This window comes from Ornithorhynchus anatinus, chromosome 10 (genome assembly GCF_004115215.2).
Source record: "Ornithorhynchus anatinus isolate Pmale09 chromosome 10, mOrnAna1.pri.v4, whole genome shotgun sequence".
Taxonomy (NCBI): domain Eukaryota; kingdom Metazoa; phylum Chordata; class Mammalia; order Monotremata; family Ornithorhynchidae; genus Ornithorhynchus; species Ornithorhynchus anatinus.
In genome coordinates, this window is record NC_041737.1 from 15,450,029 (window position 1) to 15,476,533 (window position 26,505).

The 26,505-nt window shown below is 50.7% G+C and overlaps 2 protein-coding genes and 1 long non-coding RNA gene across 7 annotated transcripts; 1 reads left to right on the plus strand and 2 right to left on the minus strand.

Moving 5' to 3' along the window:
- Window positions 1–701: 701 nt before the first annotated feature.
- On the minus strand, window positions 702–7,289 carry TEX30 (testis expressed 30). 2 transcript variants are annotated; one of them, XM_029073310.2, is made up of 6 exons: window positions 7,223–7,289; window positions 3,953–4,162; window positions 3,450–3,680; window positions 2,722–2,773; window positions 1,530–1,735; window positions 702–895 (listed from the first exon to the last, which is right to left on the minus strand). In XM_029073310.2, exons 2-6 carry the CDS (start codon window positions 4,013–4,015, stop codon window positions 722–724), a joined length of 726 nt encoding a protein of 241 aa, XP_028929143.1. In that variant the 5' UTR covers window positions 4,016–4,162; window positions 7,223–7,289; the 3' UTR covers window positions 702–721. The 2 variants fall into 2 exon arrangements, with proteins under 2 accessions (XP_028929143.1, XP_007666181.1); XM_007667991.4 differs by lacking the exon at window positions 7,223–7,289 and adding an exon at window positions 4,390–4,503.
- A 2,437-nt stretch (window positions 7,290–9,726) lies between these two features.
- Window positions 9,727–11,655, plus strand: LOC114814629. 2 transcript variants are annotated; one of them, XR_003762397.2, is made up of 2 exons: window positions 9,727–9,875; window positions 10,311–11,655. It is a non-coding gene; the product is annotated as an uncharacterized LOC114814629 (long non-coding RNA). The 2 variants fall into 2 exon arrangements; XR_005660468.1 differs by having other exon boundaries at window positions 9,738–9,777.
- POGLUT2 (protein O-glucosyltransferase 2) lies at window positions 10,511–26,479 on the minus strand. 3 transcript variants are annotated; one of them, XM_029073303.2, is made up of 11 exons: window positions 26,198–26,479; window positions 22,554–22,759; window positions 21,168–21,373; window positions 20,898–20,975; window positions 20,003–20,175; window positions 19,097–19,334; window positions 17,294–17,503; window positions 15,112–15,201; window positions 13,064–13,117; window positions 12,572–12,679; window positions 10,511–10,754 (listed from the first exon to the last, which is right to left on the minus strand). In XM_029073303.2, the coding sequence occupies exons 1-11, from the start codon at window positions 26,374–26,376 to the stop codon at window positions 10,737–10,739; spliced, it is 1,560 nt and encodes a 519-aa protein (XP_028929136.1). In that variant the 5' UTR covers window positions 26,377–26,479; the 3' UTR covers window positions 10,511–10,736. The 3 variants fall into 3 exon arrangements, with proteins under 3 accessions (XP_028929136.1, XP_003430815.2, XP_028929137.1); XM_003430767.4 differs by lacking the exon at window positions 13,064–13,117; XM_029073304.2 differs by lacking the exons at window positions 10,511–10,754; window positions 12,572–12,679; window positions 13,064–13,117 and adding an exon at window positions 13,139–13,508.
- Window positions 26,480–26,505: the final 26 nt, after the last annotated feature.

Sequence of the window (26,505 nt, forward strand, 5' to 3'; positions counted from 1 at the left end):
GTCTTTACATCAAGTGCATTAAAGTCACTTTCTTCTAGCTCTAATTTATTTTAATGTCTGTCTTCCACACTAGATTATAAATTCCTTGAGAGCAGGAATCACATCTACCACCTCTATTATTTTATATATTCCCTCCACTGCCTAGTAATATTGGGGAAAGCACCCAATAAATATCAGTGACTGACCTCCACTCAGGGTTTTCAGCCATCACTTTATACGACAGCTTCCCCAGGCTTAGCGTACTCCGATTGCCAGCATCCAGCTAGCTCTGGATCTCCCTCTATGTCTCTGCCGTTTGTAGGCAGAAACTGTGGGTGGTTTATGATGCATTTAGAGGACCCCTTCTTGGCATGGTCATTTATTTGCTTTTTACATAAAATATGAATGCATTATTAATATATTGGCAAGAATGCCATTTTCCATAAAAATGATTTTCCTTTTTTTTCAGGAAATAGATATGCCATCTCTTTCCAGTGTATATGATTTTGTAAATCTAAGTTCACCTCTTTCTTTCATGACAATGTCATTGACATCTGACACCCTTTGGATGAGATGGGTTACTTTAGCAATTCAATTTGACACTAGAGGTATGTTTTACATATATATAAAATCCCCACTGTTTAAATATAGCAAAGCCCCTTAGCCCACGGGGGCGCGGAGATCCCTATGGAATTAATAAGAAAATCCACAAAAGCAACACAAAGGTTGTGACTGGTGATAATTATTCCGTGTCAACATTTACAATTTCTTGGATCCATGAAAAAACTTCTTTGTTAATTTCCATCAGAATATCATTAGTTGCCCGTCCTTTGACTGCCATGACATGGTTTGCATTTTCCACCCAGTAGATTTTGCTAGGAGCTCTCATTTTGCTTGTCACTTTCTCCAGCAACGTCTACAGAAAACAAGTAAGAAAGGGGGGAAAGAAAAAGACTTTTATCCTAGCACTCTTAGTAAATGGGGGGCCCTCTTCTCTCCCAACTAACCCAAGGAGACAACCGGGGCGGGGGGGTGGGGGGCGCATTTTAATGAAAATCAGGTAGAAAACAGAATCCAGTTTTCCTTCCACAGAAGGAGACGGGCCCTTTTCGAGGCACTTAGACTTTCCCACCCCAAGAGGATTATGTAGTAAATGCCGGGTTACCTGGTAACCTAACCCTTCCCTACAGGCCCCAATTCCAGACCGGCTTCCCAAATCCTGTGGCCTTGTGCATAAAGAACAGAAGATTCAGGGTGATCCCGGATATGTCCTCCAATTCCCCATTTGATCACCTCTCCTGCCCTCCTACCCCACTCACCGGTGTTTGCTAGCAAACGCTACAGTGGGTCAGTGTGGTGCCTAGCTAGGCCTCAGCCTTCGGCCACTAATCGTTTTGGGAGTAGCTAAACTGCGTGGCCTCCAATTCTTTGGAAAAATGACTAGTTTGTCCTTCTCTCAACGCCCCCGGTAATGCCTCCTGCCTTTTCCCTGCGACACTCATTCACACAGACCCACTCAGATTCATACTCTCTGCCCAGAGTCCATTCACCTTTTTACACATCCCGTCCGCAGAGCCGGAGACAAAGAGCACCGGGTCTTGGATCAGAAATAGGTCTTCGTCCCGGAGTTTGCGTTCCTGCTTCGGACGGTGCAGGGGATACGACAGACAGATGAGTCCTTGGATAAAATCACCTTCCTGACCGAGTCCAACCCGAGAGATCAGTGAGGCGGCTGCTCGGGAGCCCATCGAACGACCTAGCGTTGTTTGGAAACAAACCAGACCGGTTCTGGGATTACAAGAGAATGACCGTAGAGTGAAGAAGAAGTACCTACATCCCTTAGAGGATCCACGAAACACCAAGTCTATGTGACATTTGAGAAACAGGTAGAAATGAACAAGTTTCCGATCATGCTCACATCCACCGGCAAATAAAGAGGTTCGAGGCCCTAAGAACCTCAGTAGTGCATCTGCCGGGTCAGAACCGTCGTCCACCCCGTTCAGTAGTTAGACTTCATTCATTCATTCAATCGTATTTATTGAGCACTTACTGTGCGCAGAGCACCGTACTAAGCACCGGGCCTGTCTACTTGCCTTGTTTTGTTTTCTGCCTCCCCCTTCTAGACTGTGAGCCTGCTGATGGGCAGGGATTGTCTCTATCTGTGGCCGAATTGTACTTTCCGAGCGCTTAGTACAGCGCTATGCACACAGTAAGAGCTCAATAAATACAATTAATTGATTGAACCTCCTAATGTCTTCTGCCTACACAACTTCCTATAGTAACAAATTCCTGCGGCTTTCCCCCACCCATTGGATGAAGAATTATTTCTCATCTTACCTCACAGACTGTGAGCCCCAAGTGAGACAGGGACTGTGCCGATTTGATTATTTGCATCTAAACCTGCACTCACCAAAAAACAAGAAGCAGCATGGCCAGCGGCAAGAACATGGGTTTGGGAGTCAGAGAACGTGGGTTCTAATCCCTGTTCCACCACTTGCCTGCTGCGTGACCTTGGGCAAGTCACTTCACCTCTCTGTGCCTCATCTGGAAAATGGGGATTAAGACTGTGAGACCCACAAGGGACAACGCGATTTCCTTGTTATCTACCCCACCGCTTAGAACTGCGCTTGGCACATAGCGCTTAACAAAGACCATAAGTATTATTATTATCATTATTCCTGACCCATCTCGCATCAGGGAAAATGAGCAGATATATAAAAAAGACAAAAATCAGCAACTCACCTGCCAGGAAAACCCCAGTAAGTTTGTATTCAGTTGAGGACTTCAGGAATTCCTACCCAAAAATATACACACACATTTTATATATATATATAAATATAAATAATATATATATTATTTTTAAGTACAATTATAACATTGGTAAGAAAGTAAAATTTTAAAAAAACTCTTAGAGGTGTGCCACAAAAAATCTGTAAAATATTTCTCCTTTTTATCCCTAAATTTTCCACAGATTCTTTTGGAAAAGTGGATATGTACAAATTCACCATCTTCTAAAAAACCCCTTCCTATTTTGTTATTTAAAAGCCAGAGACAAACTGACTGGAAATAAATCAGGTTCTCTCTCCCACCACTCCTCAAAAACTGTGAAAGCTGTTGGATTGTTTTAACAAAATGCCGGCCCCCAGAAATACCATTTTAGAAAGTTTTCAAAATATCCGATAAACATCTTATATTGAAATTACAGTCCGGTTCATAAACTCAGGTATAATTGAATCTTTGAATTTTAAGTTTCCAAAAAGTGATTTCACATGCACGAGTGGGGAAAGAACGGTTGCGGTGGGACTGAATTGACTCTATCTAAACCCGTACTACAACACGGCAGCGGGAAATGATAATAATAGAAAGTGAAAAAAAATGAGTTACATAAACGATGATCGGAACTCGAAGGGACTTTATCGTTCACGCTACAGCATTTCGGCCATCAGGGGAACCTAGTGGCTTTCGCTCACCAAAACAGAAGCATAGGCCCTAGTTCTGTAGTTGATATTTAGTCCTTTGCAAGTAAATCTCAGGCAGAGGAGTCCATGAGATGCAAGGTGGGCCGCCAGGGACACCAGATGGGGGCCATTCATGTCTCCTCCGGCGCCGTGGGTAAGAATGACTCCGTACGTTAAGGGCTTGTCGGGGACAGAACAGACTGCATCCAGCTGCTTGTTTTCAAATGGAATTTTTAAATCAACCTGGGTGAAAAACACAGAACAGGGACAGAGAATGATTTCCCGTCTGAGGCCGTCAACCTCTCCGATCCCGACTCTCTTTACCCGGCCCGCTTGAAACGCAGGCACGATCTGTTTCCAGGCTCAAGGCGCCGCGAAAAATAAGATCCGGAAGGAAGAAAGGAGCCGTTTCGGGAGGCTCAGAAATGGCAAGGGGCCTCTGCCGTGTGGCAAGACCGAACGTCTCCCTTCAGGTTCAGAAGTTAAGCCGGAGGGGCGACGGACGCTTCCGTTACCTCTGTAAAACTGCCCGCTCTCGATGTCTCCTCCGTAAAGCCGAAGCTGTCTGCCTGCAACATGGCAGCGAGGCCCCACGCGGAAAGGAGGCTCGGAGAAGTCCGTTGGCAGGCAGAGACGAAAGCGAGGGTTTTTGACCTCAGGTAGCCCAAAGTCTCCCAGTAAAACCTCTCCGTGTTGTCCCGCGGCGAAAGGAGGCCTGGAGAAGTCTGTTAGATGAAAAGAAGGGATATTGAGTTCGGGTTGCCCGGAGCCTCCCAGTACGACCTGTCTGGGTCGTCCCCGCTTTGATCAGCACGGCGGATGACCTCACCAAATCCTCAGATTCCCCGGCACCCTACTTCCTCCCCACCACCCCAAACCATTGTGACCAGAGCACTGAGTCACAATATCATGGTTACTGTCTCCTTGCTCTAGCGTTCCTAGATCGTCCCACCTTGGGGCACCCGTAATCTTCGCTTTGCCTTCTCCCTTCCAGAGTCTCTGCCGTTTCCAGTGACCCAGCTCTTCATACGGAAGGCCGATCAATCACTGGTACCCGTCGAGCGCTTACCGCCTACGGAATACGGAACTAAGCGCTTGCGAGAGTACAACGCAACAGGTAAACCCGTTCCTTGCTCTGGAGGAGCTTCGAGTCGGGAGGGATTGCCTACTCTTTCGACTGCTTGGCCCTTCCAGGCCTGTTCCCAGTACAACGCCTCACACCCTGCCGCGGGTCAGTCGTACCGCTGAGGTCAAGGAACGGGAACACAGCTCAGAAGCCGTGTCGGAGCGGAGCGGAGCTATACGTCGGTATTTATTTAGCACTCACTAAGTGCAGAGCACTGATCCGAGCGCTGGGGTAGAAAGAGGGTAATCAGGTTGTCCCACGTGAGGCTCACAGTTAATCCCCATTTTACAGACGAGGTCACTGAGGCACAGAGAAGTGAAGTGACTTGCCCACAGTCACACAGCTGAGACGTGGCAGAGCGGGGATTCGAACCCATGACCTCTGACTCCCAAGCCCGGGGTCTTTCCACTGAGCCACGCTGCTTCTCTATATTGTCTCTAGGTCTGTATTCCAGACAAACTACAACTGTGCAAACAAGGATCACCCTTGCCTAAGGGCTTTATGACAGGAACTCCCCAAAAAGTGAATAAATACATATAGGTCAGGCTCTCCCAATCAAACAGTCGTGTGCTTGGCACCTAGTAAGCTCCTAACAGATACCATCGTTATTATTTATGGAATGCCTACTGTGTGCAGAGTACTGTACTAAGCTCTTGGGAAGCAGCTTACAGTCCAGTCACAGATGGAGGTGCCCTGTAAATAGAAGGGCTCGTGTTCTGAAACCACAGAGTTCTCGTTTTGCCCCGCAGGAAATTACAAATCCCTGGATGAAATTGAAAAGTAAAAGATGCCCCGGTTGACAAGCTCTCTCCCTTCGCGGGTGGTAGATGAGCAAAATGTAGGTACTTGAATCTTTTTCTGCACCTCAGAGAGGATTCTTCAACCTCACCCCCAAAATAGGTGACTGAGGAACCGAAGGGAAACAACCGTTTAAAAATCCGAATCAGAGACTCCCTCCTTTCCAGCCCAGGAAACGAGGCCCCGATGCCGAGTGAAGCAGCGTGGCTCAGCGGAAAGAGCCCGGGTTTGGGAGTCAGAGGTCGTGGGTTCTAATCCCGACTCTGCCACTTGTCTGCCGTGTGACCTGGGGCAAGTCTCTTCACTTCTCTGGGCCTCAGTTACCTCATCTGTAAAAATGGGGATTAAAAAGTGAGCCCCACGTGAGCCAATCTGATGACCCCGCATCTACCTCAGCGCTTAGACAGTGCTCTGCACATGTAAGCGCTTAACGAATACCGTAATTATTATTATTAAAATACTTCAGCAAGGGGCTTCCCAGTCTTGCAGCTGGGTGTTCTGCAAGTCGATCAAGTTAATTATAAAAGCGAACACGTTTTCCGCTTTGTAATTAAGGTTCCTGCTTCTTTTGAGGAGCAAAACAAACCTGGCCTCCGGTGCCCTGGTCCCCAAAATATGGGAAAAAAATGAATCGCCCACTGCCCTCCCACCCCGACCAGGGTTCCCAACTTGTTTCTGGCCTAAATACGAGCCGGAGCCGGTATGGACCCGGGTCCCCAAAGAACCCTCCCCGAATACTCAGGGAACCGGCGAGCCGACGGCCTACGGCCAAGGGCGGCCTCGCCGGAGCGCCAGATGGACGCACGGCTCTGGATCAGCCAGTTGGGAGAATTCGATACGACACAGGAAAACGGACCGGGAGGGAGGACGGGACAAGGGAAGAGGAGAAGAGAGGAGTGACGGTGCTCGGCACAGTGCTCCGCACACAGTAGATACGATCGAACGAATGAACGGTGGGGGGAGGAAAGGACGGTGGAAGAAGGGGGCCGGAGAAGAGACGGGGAGAAGAGAGGTGAAGAAGGCAAGAATGATGGCGGGGAGAAAGGAAGGGGGCTGGGGAAGAGATGAAGAGGAGAGAGAGGGAGGCAAGAATGACGGTGGGGAGAAAGGAAGGGGCGGTGAAGGAAGGGGAGTGGGGAAGAGATGGGGAGGAGAGAGAGGAAGGTGTGAATGAAGGTGGGGAGAAAGGAAGGGGTGGTGAAGGAAGAGGAGTGGAGAAGAGAGGGGGAGAAGAGAGAGGACGGCAAGAATGACGGTGGGGAGAAAGGAAGAAAGAAGGAAAGGAAAGAGAGGAAGGAGGGAGTTCTGGTGGGAGGGAAAGGAAGGGATGGAAGAGGGGCCGGTGAAAGAAGGGGAATGGAGAAGAGGAGGGATGGCGGCAGGGTTTGGAGAGGGGCCAGTGAAAGAAGGGGAGGGGAGAAGACGAGGGATGGCGGGAGGGTTTGGAGAGGGGCCAGTGAAAGAAGGGGAGGGGAGAAGAGAGAGGAGGGGAGGAGGGGTGGCGGGAGGGATTGGAGAGGGGCCGAGTGCGAGAAGAAGGAGGGTGGAGAAGCGATAGGGAGAAGAGAGAGAATGATGGTGGGGGAAAGGAAGGGGCGGGGAGGGTGGGAGGGAGGGAGGGCGGTTGTGTCTGTGCCTCCCCGGCCGCCCCGGGCCAGGGTCCGGGCGAGGAGGAGGAGGAGGCCTCCGGGCCGTCGGGCGGGGGAAAGCGCGGGGGGGAGGGAGGCAGGCAGGCAGGCAGGCAGGCAGGCAGGCAGGCAGGCAGGCAGGCAGGCAGGCAGGCAGGCAGGCAGGCAGGCAGGCAGGCCGGCCTCCATCGGGGGGCGGGCGGGAGGCCTCCATCGGGGGGCGGGGGCCGCACCTGCCGCCGGCGGGGCCTCGCTCGGTGGGGCGGAGCGGACCGGCCGCTGAGGAGGGAGGGAGGGAGGGAGGCCGGCCGGGCAGGCGGGCCGTGGAGGAGGAGGGAGGCCCGGAGGGCGGATCCGGCCCCGCCTCATTTCCTCCGCCCCCAACGCCGCTTTCCTCTTTCGAACTTCCCGCCAAAGCGCTTGGGGCCCCGCCCGAGCCCCCTCCCCCCCGCCATCACCCACCGCTCACCACCACCCTCATCGCCCCCACCACTAACCACCCCCACCACTAACCCCCACCATCACCCTCCACTCACCACCACCATCATCACCTCCACCACCACCACTAACCACCACCATCATCACCCCCACCACCATCACCGCTAACCACCCCCCCCACCCCCCAGTAACCGCCGCCATCATCACCACTCACCATCACCACTAACCACTAACCACTAACCCCCACCCCCACCACTAACCCCCACCCCCACCCCCACTAACCGCCACCATCATCACCACTCACCACCACCGTAGCCTGAGCCCGGGCTGGGCAGTCAGAGGTCATGCTTTCGAATCCCCGCTCTGCCCCTTGTCAGCTGTGTGACTGGGGGCCAGTCATTTCACTTCTCCGGGCTTCAGTTCCCTCATCTGGAAAATGGGGATGAAGACCGAGCCTCCCATGGGACAACCTGATGACCCTGTATCTCCCCCAGCACTTTGAACAGGGCTCTGCACATAGTAAGCATTAACGAATACCAACGTTATCATCATCGTCACCATCGCCAACCACCACCACCGCCATCCCCATCATACCGGGCCTCGCAAAACACTTGTGACACACCGAACACTGTCCCAGGACCCCGGGACCCGCCACAAGGCCCCACCGCCGAGGCCCCGCAACCAAAGGTAGATCGAGCGCTCAGTCTACACGGACAACTGGATCAGGCCGTCGGGGAACACAATGCCGGCCGGCCCCGGGCCCCGGCCCTACCACACTCTGCCCCCCTCTCTGTCCATCTCTCTCTGACTTCCTCTGACCATCTCTCTCTGTCCTCCTCTCTCTGTCCGACTTCCTCTGACCATCTCTCTGTCCATCTCTGTCCGGCTTCCTCTGACCATCTCTCTCTGTCCATCTCTGTCTGGCTTCCTCTGACCATCTCTCTGTCCATCTCTCTCTGTCCGGCTTTCTCTGACCGTCTCTCTCTCTCTGTCCATCTCTCTCTGTTCATCTCTCACTGTCCGACTTCCTCTGACCATCTCTCTCTGTCCCCTGTCCGGCTTCCTCTGACCATCTCTCTCTCTGTCCATCTCTGTCTGGCTTCCTCTGACCGTCTCTCTGTCCGGCTTCCTCTGACCATCTCTCTCTGTCCTTCTCTCTCTGTCCGACTTCCTCTGACCGTCTCTCTCTCTCTGTCCATCTCTCTCTGTTCATCTCTCACTGTCCGACTTCCTCTGACCATCTCTCTCTGTCCCCTGTCCGGCTTCCTCTGACCATCTCTCTCTCTCTGTCCATCTCTCACTGTCCGACTTCCTCTGACCATCTCTCTCTCTCTGTCCATCTCTCTCTGTCCGGCTTCCTATGACCATCTCTCTCTGTCCTCTCTCTGGCCTCCTCTGACCATCTCGCTCTGTCCTTCTCTCTCTGTCCATCTCTCTCTGTCCTTCTCCCTGTGTCCAGCTCCCTCTGCCCCTCTCCCTGTGTCCAGCCCCCTCTCTCCCCTCCCTCTGTCCAGCGCTCACCGCTCCATTTTTGGAGAAGCACACAACGAGGCCTGGAGAAAAAACCGTAGGACCGGGAGTCGGAAAATCAGAGACACGATGTCGGCTAGGGATTGTCTCTGTTGGCGGACTTTACTTCCCGAGCGCTCAGTACGGTGCTCCGCGCACAGTAAGCGCTCCATAAATGCGACCGAATGAATCCCCGTTTTGCCGCTTGCCTGCTGAGTGATCTCGGGGGCCCATCCCTTAATTCCACCGCCCCTCCGGCTCCTCGTCCGTTAAATGGGGACTCGGATACATGCTTGGTTTTTTGGCAAGAGGCCGGACTTGGGAGGCAGAGGCCTTGGGTTCTAATGCCGGCATCGCCACTTCTCTGCTGTGTGACTTTGGGCGAGTGACTTCACTTCTCTGGGTCTCAGTTACCTCATCTGGAAAGGGGGATTAAAGACTATGAGCCCCACGTGGACAACCTGATTACCTTGTATCTACCCGGTACTAAGAACAGTGCTTGGCACGTAGTAAGCCCTTAACAAATACCAAATTATTATAATCCCCGCTCTGCCACTTCTCTGCTGTGTGACCCTGGGCAAGTCACTTAACTTCTCTGGGCCTCAATTACCTCATCTGGAAAATGAGGATTAAGACCGTAAACCCCACGTCGGACAACCTAACTTATTTCTGCCCCAGCGCTTAGAGCAGTGCCTGGTGCATAGTAAGCACTTAAAAACGATCATTATTATGTTGTCTCTCTCTCTCTCTCTCTCTGCCTCTCCCTTAGGCTGGATGCCCCGTATGGGACAGGGACCGTGTCCCACCTGATCATCTTGAATCCACCAGTGCTCGATACATAGTAAGCAGTTAATATAGATCATCGTTCTACCTCATTTTGCTGAACACAAAGGAGAGGAGTAAAAAGATGAGGAGACAGCGGAACGGGGCCGGGGGGAGGTAAGGAAAGAGGGTAGGGGGAAGAAAGGGAGGGGATAGGCAAGAGGCTTATCTGTTTTGTCCGTAAGATGGAAATAGGATACCTGTTCTCCTGACTCTCTACGCCTTTTGAGAGCCACAGTTAATTGAGGGCAATTGGGAGGATTACCAAGCAACAAAATACCACCCATATGCTTAGCACATAGTAAAGCGCTTAAAAATACGATTATTATTATTATTCTTTATAAAGAAAAAGAGCTGACTAGGGAACTATTGTGCGATCTCATGGCTTCCCACTGCTATCACAACTAGCAGAGTCTTTAACACTGTTATTCACCATGTGGGCAGGGAACATATCTATTGACTCTTGTAACTTACTCTTCCAAGGAAGAAGTAGTGCTCTGCACACAGTAAGTGTTAAATGAATACCACTGATTGATTGTTTGTTTCTTCCAGGTGTGTGGTTTGTTTGGGAAGAAACATCGGGCTTGAAGAATTCCACAACTGCGGAAGGGGCAGTGCCAAGTTAAAAAAAAAAAAATAGGAAAGTTGGTGGGGTTGGGAGGAACGGGAAAGGAGCAAAGATATACTTACTTCATCTAGGGTAACATCACGACCAGAGTTCGTCCCCATTCACTCAGTAAGCCATTCTTTAAAATGTTATAGATGGTTTTATTACAAAACTGTAAAATACTGCTTAAAACAGAGCTTGGTAACATACTTCATCATAGAAGAGGAATATGGGTTGTTTATTCAAACTATTGCACGATATATATTTCGTATTGTCCACTGAAGTGTGGCAATAAGAACAATCTTTTATGTTTTTGGCTTAGGAGAAGTTCTTCAGAGCAGTCAACATTCCAAGAGAAAATCTTCTTCAGGTTAGAGTTCGTCCCTGGCCTGTAATACGAAGAACAACATTGAGACTTGGAACCCAGTTCCCCATTACTGTTTCCCAGCTATTTCTCTACAATAGAATAAGGAGATGGAGAACAAGGTGAGAAGAGGTCGGGTTACCCTGGTTATTGCTAAAGGAAACATCTACTTGAATATTGAGAGAGTGAAGTGGTCTTGTGGGAAGCTCATGGGCCCCAGTCAGGAATCCTGGGTTCTAATTCCGGCTCCATGACTCGCCTGCTGTGTGGCCTAGGACTAGTCACTTAACTTCACCGTCCATCTCTTTCCTTATCTATAGAATAGGGACTGTTCTCACTTCTCAGATTGTGAGCCCCATGGGGGACAAGGACCACATCTGAGTGGTTACATTTCAATCTACCCCAGCACTTAGGTAGTAGTTAAGAAATACCCAATCGTTATTACCATCCATCTGTCTAGCTTTGGATAGCACAACTCCAACTCTGTTTCTTTTCCTCAATAAGAGCCATTGATGTCTGGCCCTTATAGTGAGAGTGCTCTGGGGACCTAATTAAAAACGCATATTCTCATTTCTGTGCTTGATAGGAAATCAAAGATTCAGGAATAATGCCTCTGTGTGGATATTAGTAAATGAAAAACTTCTGCACTGGAGTGAAGGGAAATTCTTGGCCAGAGGCAGAATAGCACTATTGCCATCCAGTCGCTTCTGCAGGGTCTGTGAAATCTAGTTTGCTTTATCAGTCAATCTTTAGAAATTGGGTTTTCAGGTATTCCAAATGTGATCTAAAACATAAAGTAGACCAAAACAGGTCACCTTTGATTGCAGGTACGTGGAAGTCTTTATGAGGTGGGATTTCTGATCAAGACAGTGGTTTTGAAGTTCTTTTGATTTTTTTCCTCACATTAAAAAAATGGTTAGCCTTTGTATAGTGCTCCACTCATTGAAAAAGTTCATAGGGTTGCCATTTTCCTTCCCAAAAGGGACACACTGACATCAAATCTATTTGAACAGATTACAGATTTCTGCAAGAAGCACAAGCTACTGGGAGGGTTCAGTGAAAGGTGCCTGACGACGCTGCCTGCTTTCAGAGGAAAGGGGGCAGCCAACCGGGAATTAACTGGTGGAGAAAACATCAACGTTGGGTGAAACAGCATTACCTTTTCAAAAGACGGATTAGGGCCTGGGTGTCAGGGTAGGTGCAGGGAGAGGAACTCTGGGGCCAGAAGCCTGAGGATGGCAGTGGACCAGGTGAATAAGGGGAAGGGAAAGAACAGAGCCTACCACCCTGGGAGGGCTGCTGTGCCTGCCACAGCCCCGCCGCCCCCCATCCTCCGCACGGAAATGCGGGAGGAGGCAGAGGTGAGAATTCTTTCCTGAGGATTAGCTAGGATCCAGGCTACCATTTGGGATTTGGAATTTAGCTCCGAAAAGGCCAAACCAAATCCCTGGCTCGTCCACAGGGCTCCTATCCTGTCAGGATATCTGGCTCTACCTGCAACGTGCCGAGTTTAACCCTAAAACTCCACCGTCGTGAGGGATGGACTCCACCGAAAGCCAAGGTACCCGCGGGCCCGCCCTTAACCCTCCTGCCACCGAGGGATAGAGTGGATGAAGCCGGGTTGGTCTCGATTCCTAGCCCCGTGGCACCACCGCAGGTTTGAGTAGACTGGTCGTTCGAGAGATGGGATTTTTCGGCTCTTTTCGAAAACGCAACAGGCTGGCCAGTGGACAGAGAGGTAGACCGTGGCCATCGAGGGTTCCGAGTGAGGCCCAGCCTGACCGGCTGGCGAGAGTGATCTTTCTCGGCCCCGAAGGAGCTGGGACAATCACCCGGGCCTACCTTGTCTCTGTGGCAAGTACACGGAAAAAGGTCATCTTCAGCCTGAGGCTCCACCTTCTCCATACCATCTCGGATTTGGGGTTCGCTCACTTGTAAACTGGCATATTCCTAAGGGGAAACAAACCCCACGCCGCTTTACTGGTGACTCTGGCATGTACCCATCTCAGCGTAGCCCTCAAGCAAGTACCCACTTGACTATGCTTTAGTTATCCCAAGTCAACAGAAAGGCTCTGAGTCTATCACATAGTTTGCTATTATAGCTCTTAAAACCTCTGCTAAGGCTTCTTGCTGGGGACAGGAAGGCTTTGGTTTAGCAGACCGTTAATGCCAAATTCCCCCTCAGAGCTCTCTAGAGTAGACTTTTCGATCCTTGGGAGAACTCTTCGATCCTCGGAGACGGAGATTATAGCACAGTGGATCGGATAGGAAGAAAATGCTAGTTGGAACACTTCTGGCGTCTTCCTGCATGTAGCTTGAGCGCTGTTCATTTACCGTAATTCGGTCTGAGCCCAGGAAGTTAAGTTCTCTTCTTGAAGTGACAGAAGGCTAGGGGTTACAAGTAGACCTCACAGTTAGAATCAAAATTACTTCTGACATCCGTTCAGTGCGTACAGTAAACTGGATTAACCTCTGGGGAAGGAACAAGGCTGTTGATTCACTCTTCCTTCTTCCTTTCTGGTACCCCTTCTTTCACTCCGAGATTTTTCAGCACGGTTGAGAGTCGGTCAAAAGCAAGAGTCAAATTGTCAAACATCTATTCAGAGCTTTACTAGGTTTTTCCAAGATCCCGAATGGAGTGCTGCTGGCATGAATACATTTTCATCTGCTAATAATATTAACTCAGAAATTATTAAGTGCTTACTCTGTGTGAAGCATTCTAGTACTGGAGAACGAGTACTTGTCCTGTTTCTCCACTGTTTTGGAGACGCAGAGTGGCCTAGTGGAAAGAGTGTGGGCCTAGGATTAGAGGACCTGGATTCTAATCCTGGATCTACCAATTGTCCACTGTTTGACCAGAGGCAAGTCACTTCACTTCTCTGTGCCTCGGTTTCCTCATTTGTAAAAAAAAATGAAACTGGGGATTAAATCCTACTCCCTCCTACTTCGAATGTGGGCTCCATGTGAGACAGGGACTAGGTCCAACCCGATCTGCTTGTATCCACACCAGAGCTTAGTAAAGTACCTGGCACATAGTAAACACTTAACAAACACCATAATTATTATTATTTACTAAGCGGTACAGTAGCTACACGGTAATAAGGATCATCATAGTCCCTGTCCCACCTGGGGCTCGCAGTCTAAGTAGGAAAGGTATTTTAAGAGGAAACTGAGGAATGGACCAGTTAAGTGACTTGCCAAAGGTTAACAGGAAGCAAGTAGCAAATCCAGTCAATTATTATCATCTCTCAACCGATATTTTAATCCAAGCGTTTGCTCGTTATAATAATGATTGTGATATTTGTTAAGCACTTACTATGTGCCAGGTACTGTACTAAGCTCTGGGGTGGATACAAGCAAATCGGGTTGGACACAGTCCCTGTCCCACATGGGGTTCACAGAATTAATTCCCATTTTACAGATGAGGTAACCGAGGCCCAGAGAAGCAAAGTGACTTGCCCAAGGTCACAAAGCAGACAAGTGGCAGAACGGGAATTAGAACTCAAGTCCCTCTGACTTGCAGCCCCACCCTCTATTCACTGAGCCACGCTGCTTCTCTCGCCTAGGATGGTCCAGTCAGATGAGTGACAGAGTTGGGAATTAGAAATCCCTCCAGTTCACGTCAGGGAGCCATACCACATCTTTCTGTCATTCCATTTCTGACCATCTCATTAAGTTAAACGATCAGTGTAGGCTCATCTCTGCTCATTAAATATTAAGTACACTAAATGAAAGGTTAAACCACTGTGGAAAACTTTAAAAATCATTTTCTATCACTGACTTTAGGCCTGTGATAACAACAGGACCCTCAGCTGCGACTTGGTAAATAGTATCCTAGCAAAAAGTCAGTACATAATTAGGCTGCTTAAGTGCAGAAACCTCAAGGAGCACACAGTTGTCCAGGCTTTAAGCCGTAGATCTGGTGATGATTCGCTGTCAACATACCCCAGGACAATTCCCCCAGAGATTCCCTTTGCTCTCACGTTAAGCCCCTGACTTTCTCTTTAAGTGTCTATACCACTGCAAGTCACCACACAATATCTGTATTATGGCCACAGCAGACATTGTTGAGCAAAACTCCTTCCTTTCAATCAATCCATGGTATTTATTGAGAGCTTACTGTGTGCAGAACACTGTACTGAGCGTTTGGGAGGGTACAATGGAAGAGAGTCGGTAGATTCATTTCCCTTCCCACAACAAGCTTACAGACTCCCAGATGTATTGGCAACCAGGAGCATGCATGAGACTAGGAAATTCATTATACTCTCCCAAGCTGTTAGTACCGAGCCCGTGCTAAGCAGGTGCCCCACGAATGCCAGAGATCGACTGAATGACAGGAGCGACTGGTCTGTTGCCCCATTAATGCAATAAGAAATACTGACCTGAAAAAGTTTGAAGTAATAGCAAAAGATGTTATCCCCCATGAGGTTATTTCTTGCAAATTCCTGTCCTGCTTTTGCTATATTCTTCGCCTGTGGAAGAAGACCCAGGATTAGAAAGGGATTTTACCACGCAAGCCGGGGGGAATCGGAAATGACACCCTTCTGAAACCGCAGCCTAAGCTGGAGGGAACCTGGGGAAAGAGACATCTGTCCGTGCCGCTCTAAATAATCGAGAAGTAGAGGGAGAGGAGAAAGGAGGGAATAAACGGCCTGTGTGAAGAGGAACCGAGCTGTAAGACGACTCAGATAACGTCGGCTTTACCGGCAGACGGAACGGGAAACGTCCTGGGGGCCGGCAGGCGGCAGCGGCCGAAGGAAGAGGACCGAACAGAAAGACGGGCCGGTGCCCCGCAGGAGGGAAGAAATCAAACCTGCCCCGTGGGATTACGGGAATCGAGCGCGAAGCTCCACTTCCCACACCACTGGGTGGGAGATCTTGCTTGAGTCATCCTACGACCCTACCTTCCGCGATCCGACAGAACCCCAGTAAAAACCCAAAGCTTGAAGGAAAGAGATTTGCCTCCGGGGACATAAACTCCCCCAAATCTTCAGAACACCCGGGGGGGGAAGGGAGAAGGTGAATGATGGGGTACAGCCATTCCGGCATCAGCAGTCGCAGCAGCAACTCTGACCAAATATCTGACACGGGAGAGTACCCGGGAACCCGGGTGGCTGCAGATGGAGACGACGGCAGCTTCTCTGCTCATCGGCTCCACTGGGGGTGTGAGGGAGGTGGGGGAAGTGGAGGAGGAAGGGAGATGGGGAGCAGATGGGTGTGAGGGGAAGGAATTTCAGCCTTGAGCACAGAGGCACAGCCAGAAAACGCTGGCTGCAGGGTGACCGACTGACTTTCACATCGAGGGTTTAATGATCCTTTTTGCTACAGGCTAAAAAGAGAGAGAGTCTTGACGCCGGAGACAAAAACAATCACAGACACTGACAGAGGATAATGAATAATATCGGGGCAGGGATCACACCTACCAACTCCGATTTACTGGACTTTCTCAAGTGCTCAGTACAGTACCCAGCACACAGTTAGTACTCAGGAAATACCTCCGACTGATCGATTCAGGCTCGACTTTTACTTAAGAGTCCAACTTTAAACTCTTCTCCTGGTCCCCCCAAACCCTGCTGCACTTTGTAAGTGGTTTTTCCCATTTCTCGGTGCTTCAGTGCACCCCCCCACCCCTCCGGTCTCCCTCTCCCGGTCCGGAATGCCCCCCCACCATGACCTCCCTAACAGAGTCACCTTGTTTTGAAAAAAAATACAAACTGTGTTTCACGGCCATAGCGCCTTCCCCTGCAGCAGCCCTCAGGCCTGCCAGAGCCATAGGGCCCAGGACAGATCGGGGCCGAACGGAATGGAAGAGGGCAGTGGCGGCTCCCTGCCGAACCTTCTCTTTCTCTCTGTCTCTGGCTCACTCTGGCCCAGGCCTTGCGCGAGTGATGGTCCCGGTGGCTGCCACTGAGGCAGGGGGCCGGTTGTGGCCATTATCATCGACGGTATAATTATGTGAGCGCTTACTGCGCGCAGAGCACTGTATTAAGTGCTTGGGAGAGGACGATACAGTGTGATAGACGTTCCCTGCCCACAACAAGCTTTCGGTCTAGACAAAACAAGTTAAAAAAAAAAAAAAGCATGGGGAGGAAGGGAGGGGGAAGGAGGCATGGGATAGAGTGGATTCAGAGGAGAAAGGGATGTTGGGAGAGTGCATGAGAGGAGGATTGAAATAACCGGGAAAAAAATATCTAAAGCCACAGTGGAGAAAGAAGGGAAGGAAGGGATGGCATTTCCCGATCACCGCTTGGAGACTTCAGAGAGGATGGCACATCTATTCTTCCGCCAAAATGAAAGTCGACTCCGCTTCCCCAGAACCGCTAGAAGTCAGTGCTGAGTTTTCTGCGGCTATTCTGTACTGGAGAATTACTAGTTTCTGACTGACTGTCAGGTCCACGGAATGCTGAAGACACCTCCTCGGTGGGGCAGTCACCTAGTCACTGACAAGCCAACCACTGACGCGCTTAAGATCCGGGGCACGTCAAATGATTCCCCTGACCCAAACTCCTCGACACCCGGGTCGTCCGTCGCCGAGACGGTGAAGCTGCCGTGCAGCAGACTTACCTCTTCGTCGTGATCTTTGGCCCACTTCAGTTTCTCCAAGAGATCGCTCAGGTTGCTTTTAAATGGAATGTAGTGTTCCCAAGGCTGCAGCTCATTGTAAAAATGTTCATAGTAGATGGAGTCTTGTTTCAGGACAACGCTGTTGCCTGCCAGGAGGTAGGGAAGCCTATAGGCTGCGACTGTGCCGTCCACGTTGATCTGATATTTATGCTATAAAACAGGAAACACAACAGAAGTCCAGTTACCTTGTTTTTTCCGCCCCCCCCCCCCCGCTTCCTTGGTTACTCCTTGGTGAGGAAACTGCGCTTTGGGCCTTCATTATTTGATTACTGCTCCCGGAAAGCCCTTCTTACATGTCCCGGCACCTAAATATCCACTCGGATGTTTTCCTAATAACGACAACACGAGAATCTAGACACACACACGCAAGGCTACACCGGGAAAAACGCTATTCATTTGTGGATTTGTAATTTACTGCTGTTCGTCATTTGTTCTACATTCTGGAACGCATTAGCTGTGGCCTGAAAATACCAGATGGCTGTCTGAATGTCTCGCGGGAATAACGAGCTGTAATCATGAGCACAACTGTATCACTGACGTAATTGGCATAATATTTGGCTTCTATAATATACAAAAATTGACCAATTAAAATATAATAAATGGCAGATGAAGTAAAATCTGGTGAGAAACGGAAAGAGCCGATGGTGTTTCTTTCCACCATGACCTTACTTCTAAATGCCCTTCGGACATACGGATGTAAGGCAGGGAGAATGTTGATATTCTTACTCATATCTGCTAGAATGAATAGGCCGGTTATAAGGCCCGGGACCCGCAGAGATGAGAAGGGCCCACCCCGCTCCAAAGCCGAGGCGTCCTTTTACTCCTTTTACCTCGGAATTTTAAAGGTCCCTCGGTGGCCTGATACAGAGAGGAGAGTTCTGTTGGTCAAAAAGTGAGTTTGGTGGGCAGGGTGGAGTTTCCTTCCAAGCTCAGAAGGTGGAGGCCTGTCTGGCCGAAAGTCTGGGGAAGGAGGTCAATCAGATATCGATTCATCGGGTGGTCGGCAGGGGATGCCGAGCCCCCAAGACCGGCTTGAAAGGTCCCAGATATTAATAAGACCTTTCATTCCCCTGCAGTCACCTCGCTGAACTCGCTAGCGTGTCGGTGTAGCAATGATATTCTGGAATATTCGCCCTGAAAATTGGTACCTCAGCCCTTTCAAAACTGCAGCTGAAGGAAAAGATGAAGGGAAACAGTTCTCAATCCCTCTAGACAGCAAGCATTCAAAATATCACGGTATTAAAAAAAGGGCTGAATAAACACTGGCATTCACTCTTTGACAGGAGACGAGTCTGGCTGAGAGCCTAACAGGCCCGCGGCTGCGGCTGGCTGTAGACGAGGATCTCGCCCCTGCGTACGGCTCAGAGGCGAGCTCTGTCATTGGTTTCAAGTCGGCCGGTTACCGTCAGTGGCACCTTCTTCAAATACGCAGGAAAAGAATATACGAGGCAACAACTCAAAGAAGTTCCAAGTTTTCGTGTCACGTCGAGCCGGCTGCAGACTTGGTTTCAGGAGAAAACTGAGCTCCCGTTTAATACTCTGCTTGGATTCAGCAAATATTCATTTGTTCTATCGTATTTATTGAGCACTGTGTGCAGAGCACTGTACTAAGCGCTTGGAAAGTACGATTCGACGCCACGGGCCATCAAGGGGAGCCGGACCGTAGGTATGCGGATGAGCGAGCACGAAAAAATGAAGCCAGTGTGAAGAAAAAAAAAAGCCCAATCAGGACTATTTTCCTACCTTGAAGAAATCAAAGAAGGAAATGTGTTTGACGATGGGACCGTAGAGACTCTCGTCGTGCTTGAAAAAGAAAAAGTTGGTGAAGGCGGCGTCTATGATTTCCGGGTGCTTCCTGCTGAGTTTTACGAGCTCGAGCCTCTCTTTTCGGCTGTCTCGGCCCCTCCACACAGCGGTGGTGTTTTTATCCTCCCAGGCGGGTCCCGTGTTAGCCTGGACGGACATCATGTCCAGGCTCACTCTAGAAGGTGGAGAGGACAAGGGTCACCTTCCCAACAGCCGAGCGGATCGCATCGACATCTACGGTGATTACCGAGTGTTTACTGTACGCGGAGCGCTGTACCAAGGATTTGGGAGAGAAGGATACAACGGAGTTGGTAGACAGGTTCCCTGCCCACATGAGCTTACAGTCTAGAGACAAGCAAAGTACGGCGGGGGGAATCCCACCTGCGTTTCAGGGTTTAAACGCTTATTACAGTGCTCTGCACAAAGCAAGCGCTCAGTAAATACGATTGATATAATCACCCAGGCTCCCGCTGAGGGGTCAGTCGCGTCTGTGGATGAACCAGGCAGCACGGCCCAGTGGATAGAGAACGAGCCCGGAAGTCAGCAGGACGTGGGCTCTAGTCCCGGCTCGGCCGCTGGTCTGCTCTGTGCCCTTAACTTCTCCGTGCTTCACTTTCCTCCTCGGTAAAACGGGGATTAAGACTGTGAGGCCGACGTGGGAGAGGGACGGTGCCCCACGCCTGTGGGATATGCTTGTATGGTCCCCGGCACCAAGTAAGCACTTAAAATGCCACAGTTGTCATTATGATTATCCGTCTCTGGACGTCTCTCATCATCAGCCCTGGCTAGGGTCCCGATCCCACCCGGCTCTCGATCCCCGGGGACCGGGCAGAGCCCACTCACCGGCCCATGGTTTCCAAGACGGAGTCGGTCAAGTCATAGGTCGGCATCACAATGTCCTTGGAGTCAGTAGATCCACACCATGAAAAGATAGGATGGAGATTATCTGGGGATTTCTTTTTCTCCAAGGGCCAGTCTCCCAGGTTGACAAAGAATTCAACATCTGGCATCTTCACCTACACAGAGAAACACCAATTAAACGGGCTGCTCTGCTTTCTCGCACAAAATCTGTAATAGAAAACGTAGGAGCTCAATCTGTGCGTTTGGAAAAGGTTCTGTTATTTTATTCCTTTCTATAAAGCAAAACGGTCCGCTTTACTTCATTCAATCGTATTTACTGAGTGTTTACCGTGTGCAGAGCACTGTACTAAGCGCTTGGAATGTACAGTTCAGCAACAGAGACAATCGCTGCCCGAAGGGTGAAACTACGTAACCGGGGGAAAAAAATTCTCTACAAACATGTCCTGGAGAAGCTATCACACCTAGAGAGGGAAATGCTGGTCACTGATCTCTCTCAGTTCAGCTTTCAAATTAGCAGCTGTTCTTTAAATATCTTCTTTAAAGGTTTAGTGTTTGTCTATTGGCTAAAAAGGGCAAAAAGGGATTTCCATTAGTTATCGACCGATGGTATTTACTGAGCACTTACGGTGTGCAGATCACTGTACCGAGTGCTTGGGAAAGCACAATACGGTAGAGTTCAAAGTGAAAGGCTGTGAATCACAGCCTTCTACGTGCAACCAGGGAGGACCCTGACATCGGCTGAAATGGTGGCCACTTTCCGTACTCTGGCAGAAGTATTAAAACACAAGCAGACTGTTGATACTTTTATGAAATCCAGTGACGTACACAGTGCAGACGGAGGATCGCCACTTTGCTGAAAGAAAAATTACATACTCACTTTTCTCGTCAAAGAAAGCAATATGGCATCCATGAAAATCCTAAAACCCACATGTTCTCCATGAGTCTTGATGTACACCTGTAAAAATTTTAAAAGGCATCACACCCTTCGTGAATATGAAAACACTGGCCTCGGTCTAAGGCCAGTTTTTGCTCCAACACAAGTCTTCTTCTTAACTGAAATCGTTCTGAGAATTACCAAACCTATCGTGCGTCGCCAACTAAAATCCCACCCTGAAAACGGTTAAAGCAACTCCATCCCCTATTGTACCTTGTTATTTTTCACAGTGTAATGACACAGGCTCTGTCTCTGTCCAAATCTCTGTGGGATCTCCACTGCAATTTTATCTGGGTCGACCGTGGGAAAATGCGCCAGATCTCTCTGAATTTGTGGAAAGGACGCCGGACAGTTCATCACCTCCAGCCACGAAGCACTATCTTCCTGAGGGCAGTCACAATTCTCATGGTAAACGGGCCCTGAGACGTTAATAACAAAAACGGCATTTTTATATTCGGAGCATGGGACAGCCACCGGCTGGATCGTCTCCTTAAATCCCTGCGGGTACTGAAATTTAGAGCTCCAAATTACACTTATCTAGTTTCTCTTAGTCGCTCCAGGGTGTGATAGGAAGCAAACTCTCCCTCTTCCAACGGATTGTCCCCAGTTAGAGTTAAGACTATCCCAGAAAGCCACCACAGCTGGGTTTTTCCCGCTGCTCTGTTGCTGGGAGAGGAGTATCGAGAAGCCGGGTGAATCGGTGGCAGGACTGTCACAAATATCCTGCTTAACTACGATCGCTGGCGGGAGTGTAAAGCCCACAGAACGAAATGGGACCAGCCACACATCTTGGGATTACAAGGCTCGTGTGAACTACTGGAGGGAGGACATCCTTATACGTCTTTCTAACACGGGATCCCGGCAAGTCAGAATCATTTCCCCTCATTCCTAATCCGCTCAGAAAACCAGACACTGGATTAGCTTTTTATCAGTCTGTGTCCGGGAGATATTCTCCGATCAATTCCCCCATCTCCCCAGTCATTTTTTTACAAAATGGCATTTGTTAAGCTCTTCCTACCTGTGCCGGGCACTGTTCTAAGCGCTGGGATGGATACAAAACCATCAGGTTGGACCCAGTCCATGTCCCAGAGAGGACTCACAGTCTTAATCCCCATTTTATAGATGAGGTAACTGAGGCACAGAGAAGGTAAATGACTCGAGAAGTTCAGTGACTCGTCCGAGGTCGCGCAACAGATAAGTGGCAGAATCGGGATTAGAACCCAGGTCCCTGTGACTCCCGGGCCCATCGGTGGTCTATCCTCTGAGCAAAGCTGGGATCGTGCCGTCTTAGTACTCGTGTGATATTTAACTGCTTACTTTCGGTCAACTCTTCTTCTCTCCTACGTGCTGCCTGAGCTGCTGTTCCGGGGCAAGGCCCAGCCTAAACCAAACCTTGGAAGTCTGGACCCCAAAACGGGTCAGACTCGATGAAGCTGACCACCCTTCCAGAGGCGGCTAGCAGATACCAGCGCGATACCCCGAGCTGTTATTCCCCGGGGCCAATGCCCTCTCCTGCGGCAGAAGCCCGTGAAACCTTCCAGAATTCAACCGGGCGAGATACGTCGCGCGAAGCGGCGTGTCCCGACGGCCCCCCGTTACCTTTTAAGATATACGGGGACTCGGCCACGTGTTCATCTTGGACTTTGACCTCTATCTTCAGGTTCTCGTAGCTCGCGTACATTCGGTAGCGCACGATGAAAGATCCATCTTTTCGATCTAACGTCTGAACCCCGACGCGAGTGAACTGTTCGTCGGGGGCTGAGATCTTAACCTGGAATGCTTTTTCCCCTGGAGACGTCGTGAACCTAGAACGGAATATCGAACGGCAGGTGCTTAGCTCCGGCTCTGAAAGAGGCTGCCGGACCTGGACCGGGGGGCCGGGGAGGCCCGGCAAGGTTAGGTACGACCCGGGTCCCGTCGACGCCGCGCAAAAAGGCCATTCAGAGATCGGGCACCTTCAGGAAAGGGAGAAAACGCAAAACGAAAGGCAGCGTTTTTGCCACTCTACAAAACCACACTTGGACCTGTGGGCAGGGAACGCGTCTACCGACTCTGTCGTGCTTTACTCTTCCAAGCGCCTTCGTTCACCGTTCTGCGCGCTCGATAAATCCCACCGACCGAGTACCGTGGGCGGTTCTGGTCGCGGCGCCTTAGGAACGACAAAATAGAACTGGAGAAGGTAGAGAGAAGGGCAACTGGGATGTTCGTGGAGTCGGAGATACTTCCAAAGGGACAGAAGGTCAAAGATGGGGAAACATGAAGAGACAAAGTCCAAGATGGACTTGACTGAAGTCTACAAAATCGTGAGAGGGAGGGCCAGGCCACTGAGTCGCGGGCCAAAATATACCATCAAAGAGTCTTACTTATATCAAGAAGCGAATGGGTCACCACAGGGGCCCTCTGTGAAGCTTAAGATCGGTACATTCCAAACGGACTGGAATCACCGCTCTACCCAGCAGACGGTAAACCTACGGAATCCGTTTCCTCCGAACGATGCGCAGGCGCTCATGGGACGCTCAGGAGCGATCTGGATGAATCTGTGCGCAAGTGGTCAAGCATGGGACACTGGACAGGACGTTTGGGACGGGCAGGGGCAAAGTTAGGACTGATGGACGATCCCCTCCTAACTACGGGGAAGGACGTCCAGGCCGGCAAGCCACACCGGCCCCCAAGTGTCCCGTTGCCTCCGTCCGAAAGAGAATATCTGGCTGGGTGGACCACGGGTTTGACCGGGAGTGGCCACGCAAAGGGCTGAAGCTCTTACCGAGATTATAGGGATCTGTCTTTCGCCGAGCCTGCCTCCACCCTCTGTCTCTAGGCGTGGGCCCGCTAATAATAATAACAACGATGATGATGGTATTTAAGCGCTTACTATTTGCAAGCACCGTTTTAAGCGCTGAGGCAGACACAAGGTGATGAGGTTGTCCCACGTGGGGCTCACAGTCTTTAATCCCCATTTCACAGATGAGTGACTGAGGTACAGAGAAGTGAAGTGACCTGCCCAAAGTCACACAGCCGACAAGTGGCAGAGCCGGGATTAGAACCCACGACCTCCGACTCCCAAGCCCGGGCTCCTTCCACTACGCCACGCTGCTTCAAAGCACAGCCGTGGAACAGCTGTATTACTTCTAAAAGTCCGGTTTTAGGGGCAAGCCAATAATGATAGTAATAATGATGGTATTTGTTAAGCGCTTACTATGTGCCGAGCACTGTTCTAAGCGCTGGGAGCTGGGGAATACAAGGTCATCAGGTTGTACCATGTGGGGCTCACAGTCTTAATGCCCATTTTCCAGATGAGGTAACTGAGGCACCGAGAAGTGAAGTGACTTGCCCAAAGTCACACATCATTATTATTATTGTTCAGTCAGTTGTATTTCCTGAGCGCTTACTAGGCTCAGAGCGCTGTACTAAGCGCTCGGAAAGTACAATTCGGCCAGAAAGAGGGACCATCCCCGCCTGACGAGGGGGGGCTCGGGATCTGAACTGGTGGGAGGGGCGGCCTCCCCTTGCCCTCCCCCTCCGCCCGGCGCTTAGAATAATAATAATAATAATGTTGGTATTTGTTAAGCGCTTACTATGTGCCCAGCACTGTTCTAAGCGCTAGGGGAGATACAGGGCAATCAGGTTGTCCCACATGGGGCTCACAGTCTTCATCCCCATTTTACAGATGAGGTAACTGAGGCCCAGGGAAGTGAAGTCGATTAGACCGTGAGCCCGTCATCGGGCGGGGGTGGTCTCTCACTGTTGCCGAATAGTCCATTCAAAGCGCTTAGTACAGTGCTCTGCACCTAGTAAGTGCTCAATAGATACTATCGAATGAATGAATGAATGAAGTGACTTGCCCACAGTCACCCAGCTGCCCAGTGGCAGAGCCGGAATTCGAACCCACGCCCTCTGCCTCCCCAGCCCGGGGCCTTTCCACCGAGCCACGCCGCTTCTCTAATACTGCTGGTATTTGTTAAGCGCTCGCTACGTGCCGAGCACTGTTCTAAGCGCTGGGGTTGATACAAGGTGATCAGGTTGTCCCACGTGGGGCTCGCACACTTCATCCCCCTTTTCCAGATGAGGTCACTGAGGCCCAGAGAAGCGAAGGGACTTGCCCCCAGTCACCCAGCTACCCAGTGGCAGAAGCGGGATTCGAACCCACGCCCTCTGCCTCCCCAGCCCGCGCTCTGGCCACCGCCGCTTCTCGCCAGCGCCTGGCCCAGGAGGAGGAGGAGCAGCTTCCCCGTAGAGGCAGTTGTGGTTCGGTGGAAAAAGCCCGGGCTGGGGAGGCAGAGGTCATGGGCTCGAATCCCGGCTCTGCCACCTGTCTGCTGGGTGACTGGGAGCCAGTCACTTCTCTGGGCCTCAGTGACCTCATCTGGAAAATGGGATTGAAGACTGTGAGCCTCGGTAGGACAACCTGACGACCCTGTATCTCCCCCAGCGCTTAGAACAGTGCTCTGCACAGAGGAAGCGCTTAACAGATCCCAACACGAGAGAAGCAGCGTGGCTCAGTGGCAAGAGCCCGGGCCCAATAATAATACCAATATTATTATTATTAAAATGGGGATGGAGACTGTGAGCCTCACGTGGGACCACCTGATGACCCTCTTATCTCCCCCGGCGCTTAGAAAAGTGCTCTGCACAGAGGAAGCGCTTAACAGATACCAACATAATTATTAGTATTATTATTAAAATGGGGATGGAGACTGTGAGCCTCGCGTGGGCCCACCTGATGATCCTGTCTCTCCCCCAGCGCTTAGAAAAGTGCTCTGCACAGAGCAAGCGCTTAACCAATACCGACATTATTATTAGTATTATTATTAAAATGGGGAGGAAGACTATGAGCCTCGCGTGGGACCACCTGATGACCCTCTTGTCTCCCCCAGCGCTTAGAAAAGTGCTCTGCACAGAGGAAGCGCTTAACAAATACCAACATAATTATTAGTAGTATTATTAAAATGGGGATAGAGACTGTGAGCCTCGCGTGGGACCACCTGATGACCCTGTCTCTCCCCCAGCGCTTAGAAAAGTGCTCTGCACAGAGCAAGCGCTTAACAAATCCCCACGTTATTATTATTAAAATGGGGATGGAGACTGTGAGCCTCGCGTGGGAGCACCTGATGCCCCTGGGTCTCCCCCAGCGCTTAGAACAGTGCTCCGCACCGAGGAGGCGCTTACCAAACGCCAACGTTATGACGATGATGATTATTCTTATTATTGTGATGCTGATGTCGATGCCCCCGTCCCTCGATCACCTGCGGCCCTGGGCGTCCACGGCCTGGATGTAGAAGTAGCGTGCGGGGAGGACGGGCCGGGCTCGCAGGCCGGGGCCCCACAGCCGGCTCCAACGCGGGCTCGGCCGCTCGCCCGCCCCCGCCGCCCAGCAGCAGCAGCAGCAGCAGCAGCAGCAGCACAGCAGCGCCGCGGCCCACATGGGCGGCGCCGCCTCCCGGGCCCTCGTCCGGCCCGCTGCCGCAGCACCCTTGCAACCTCCCCTGCAGCTCCCTTGCAACCTCCCCCGCAGCCGCTCCCCCGCGGCTGGTCCTGAAGGCGCCGGCCCGCC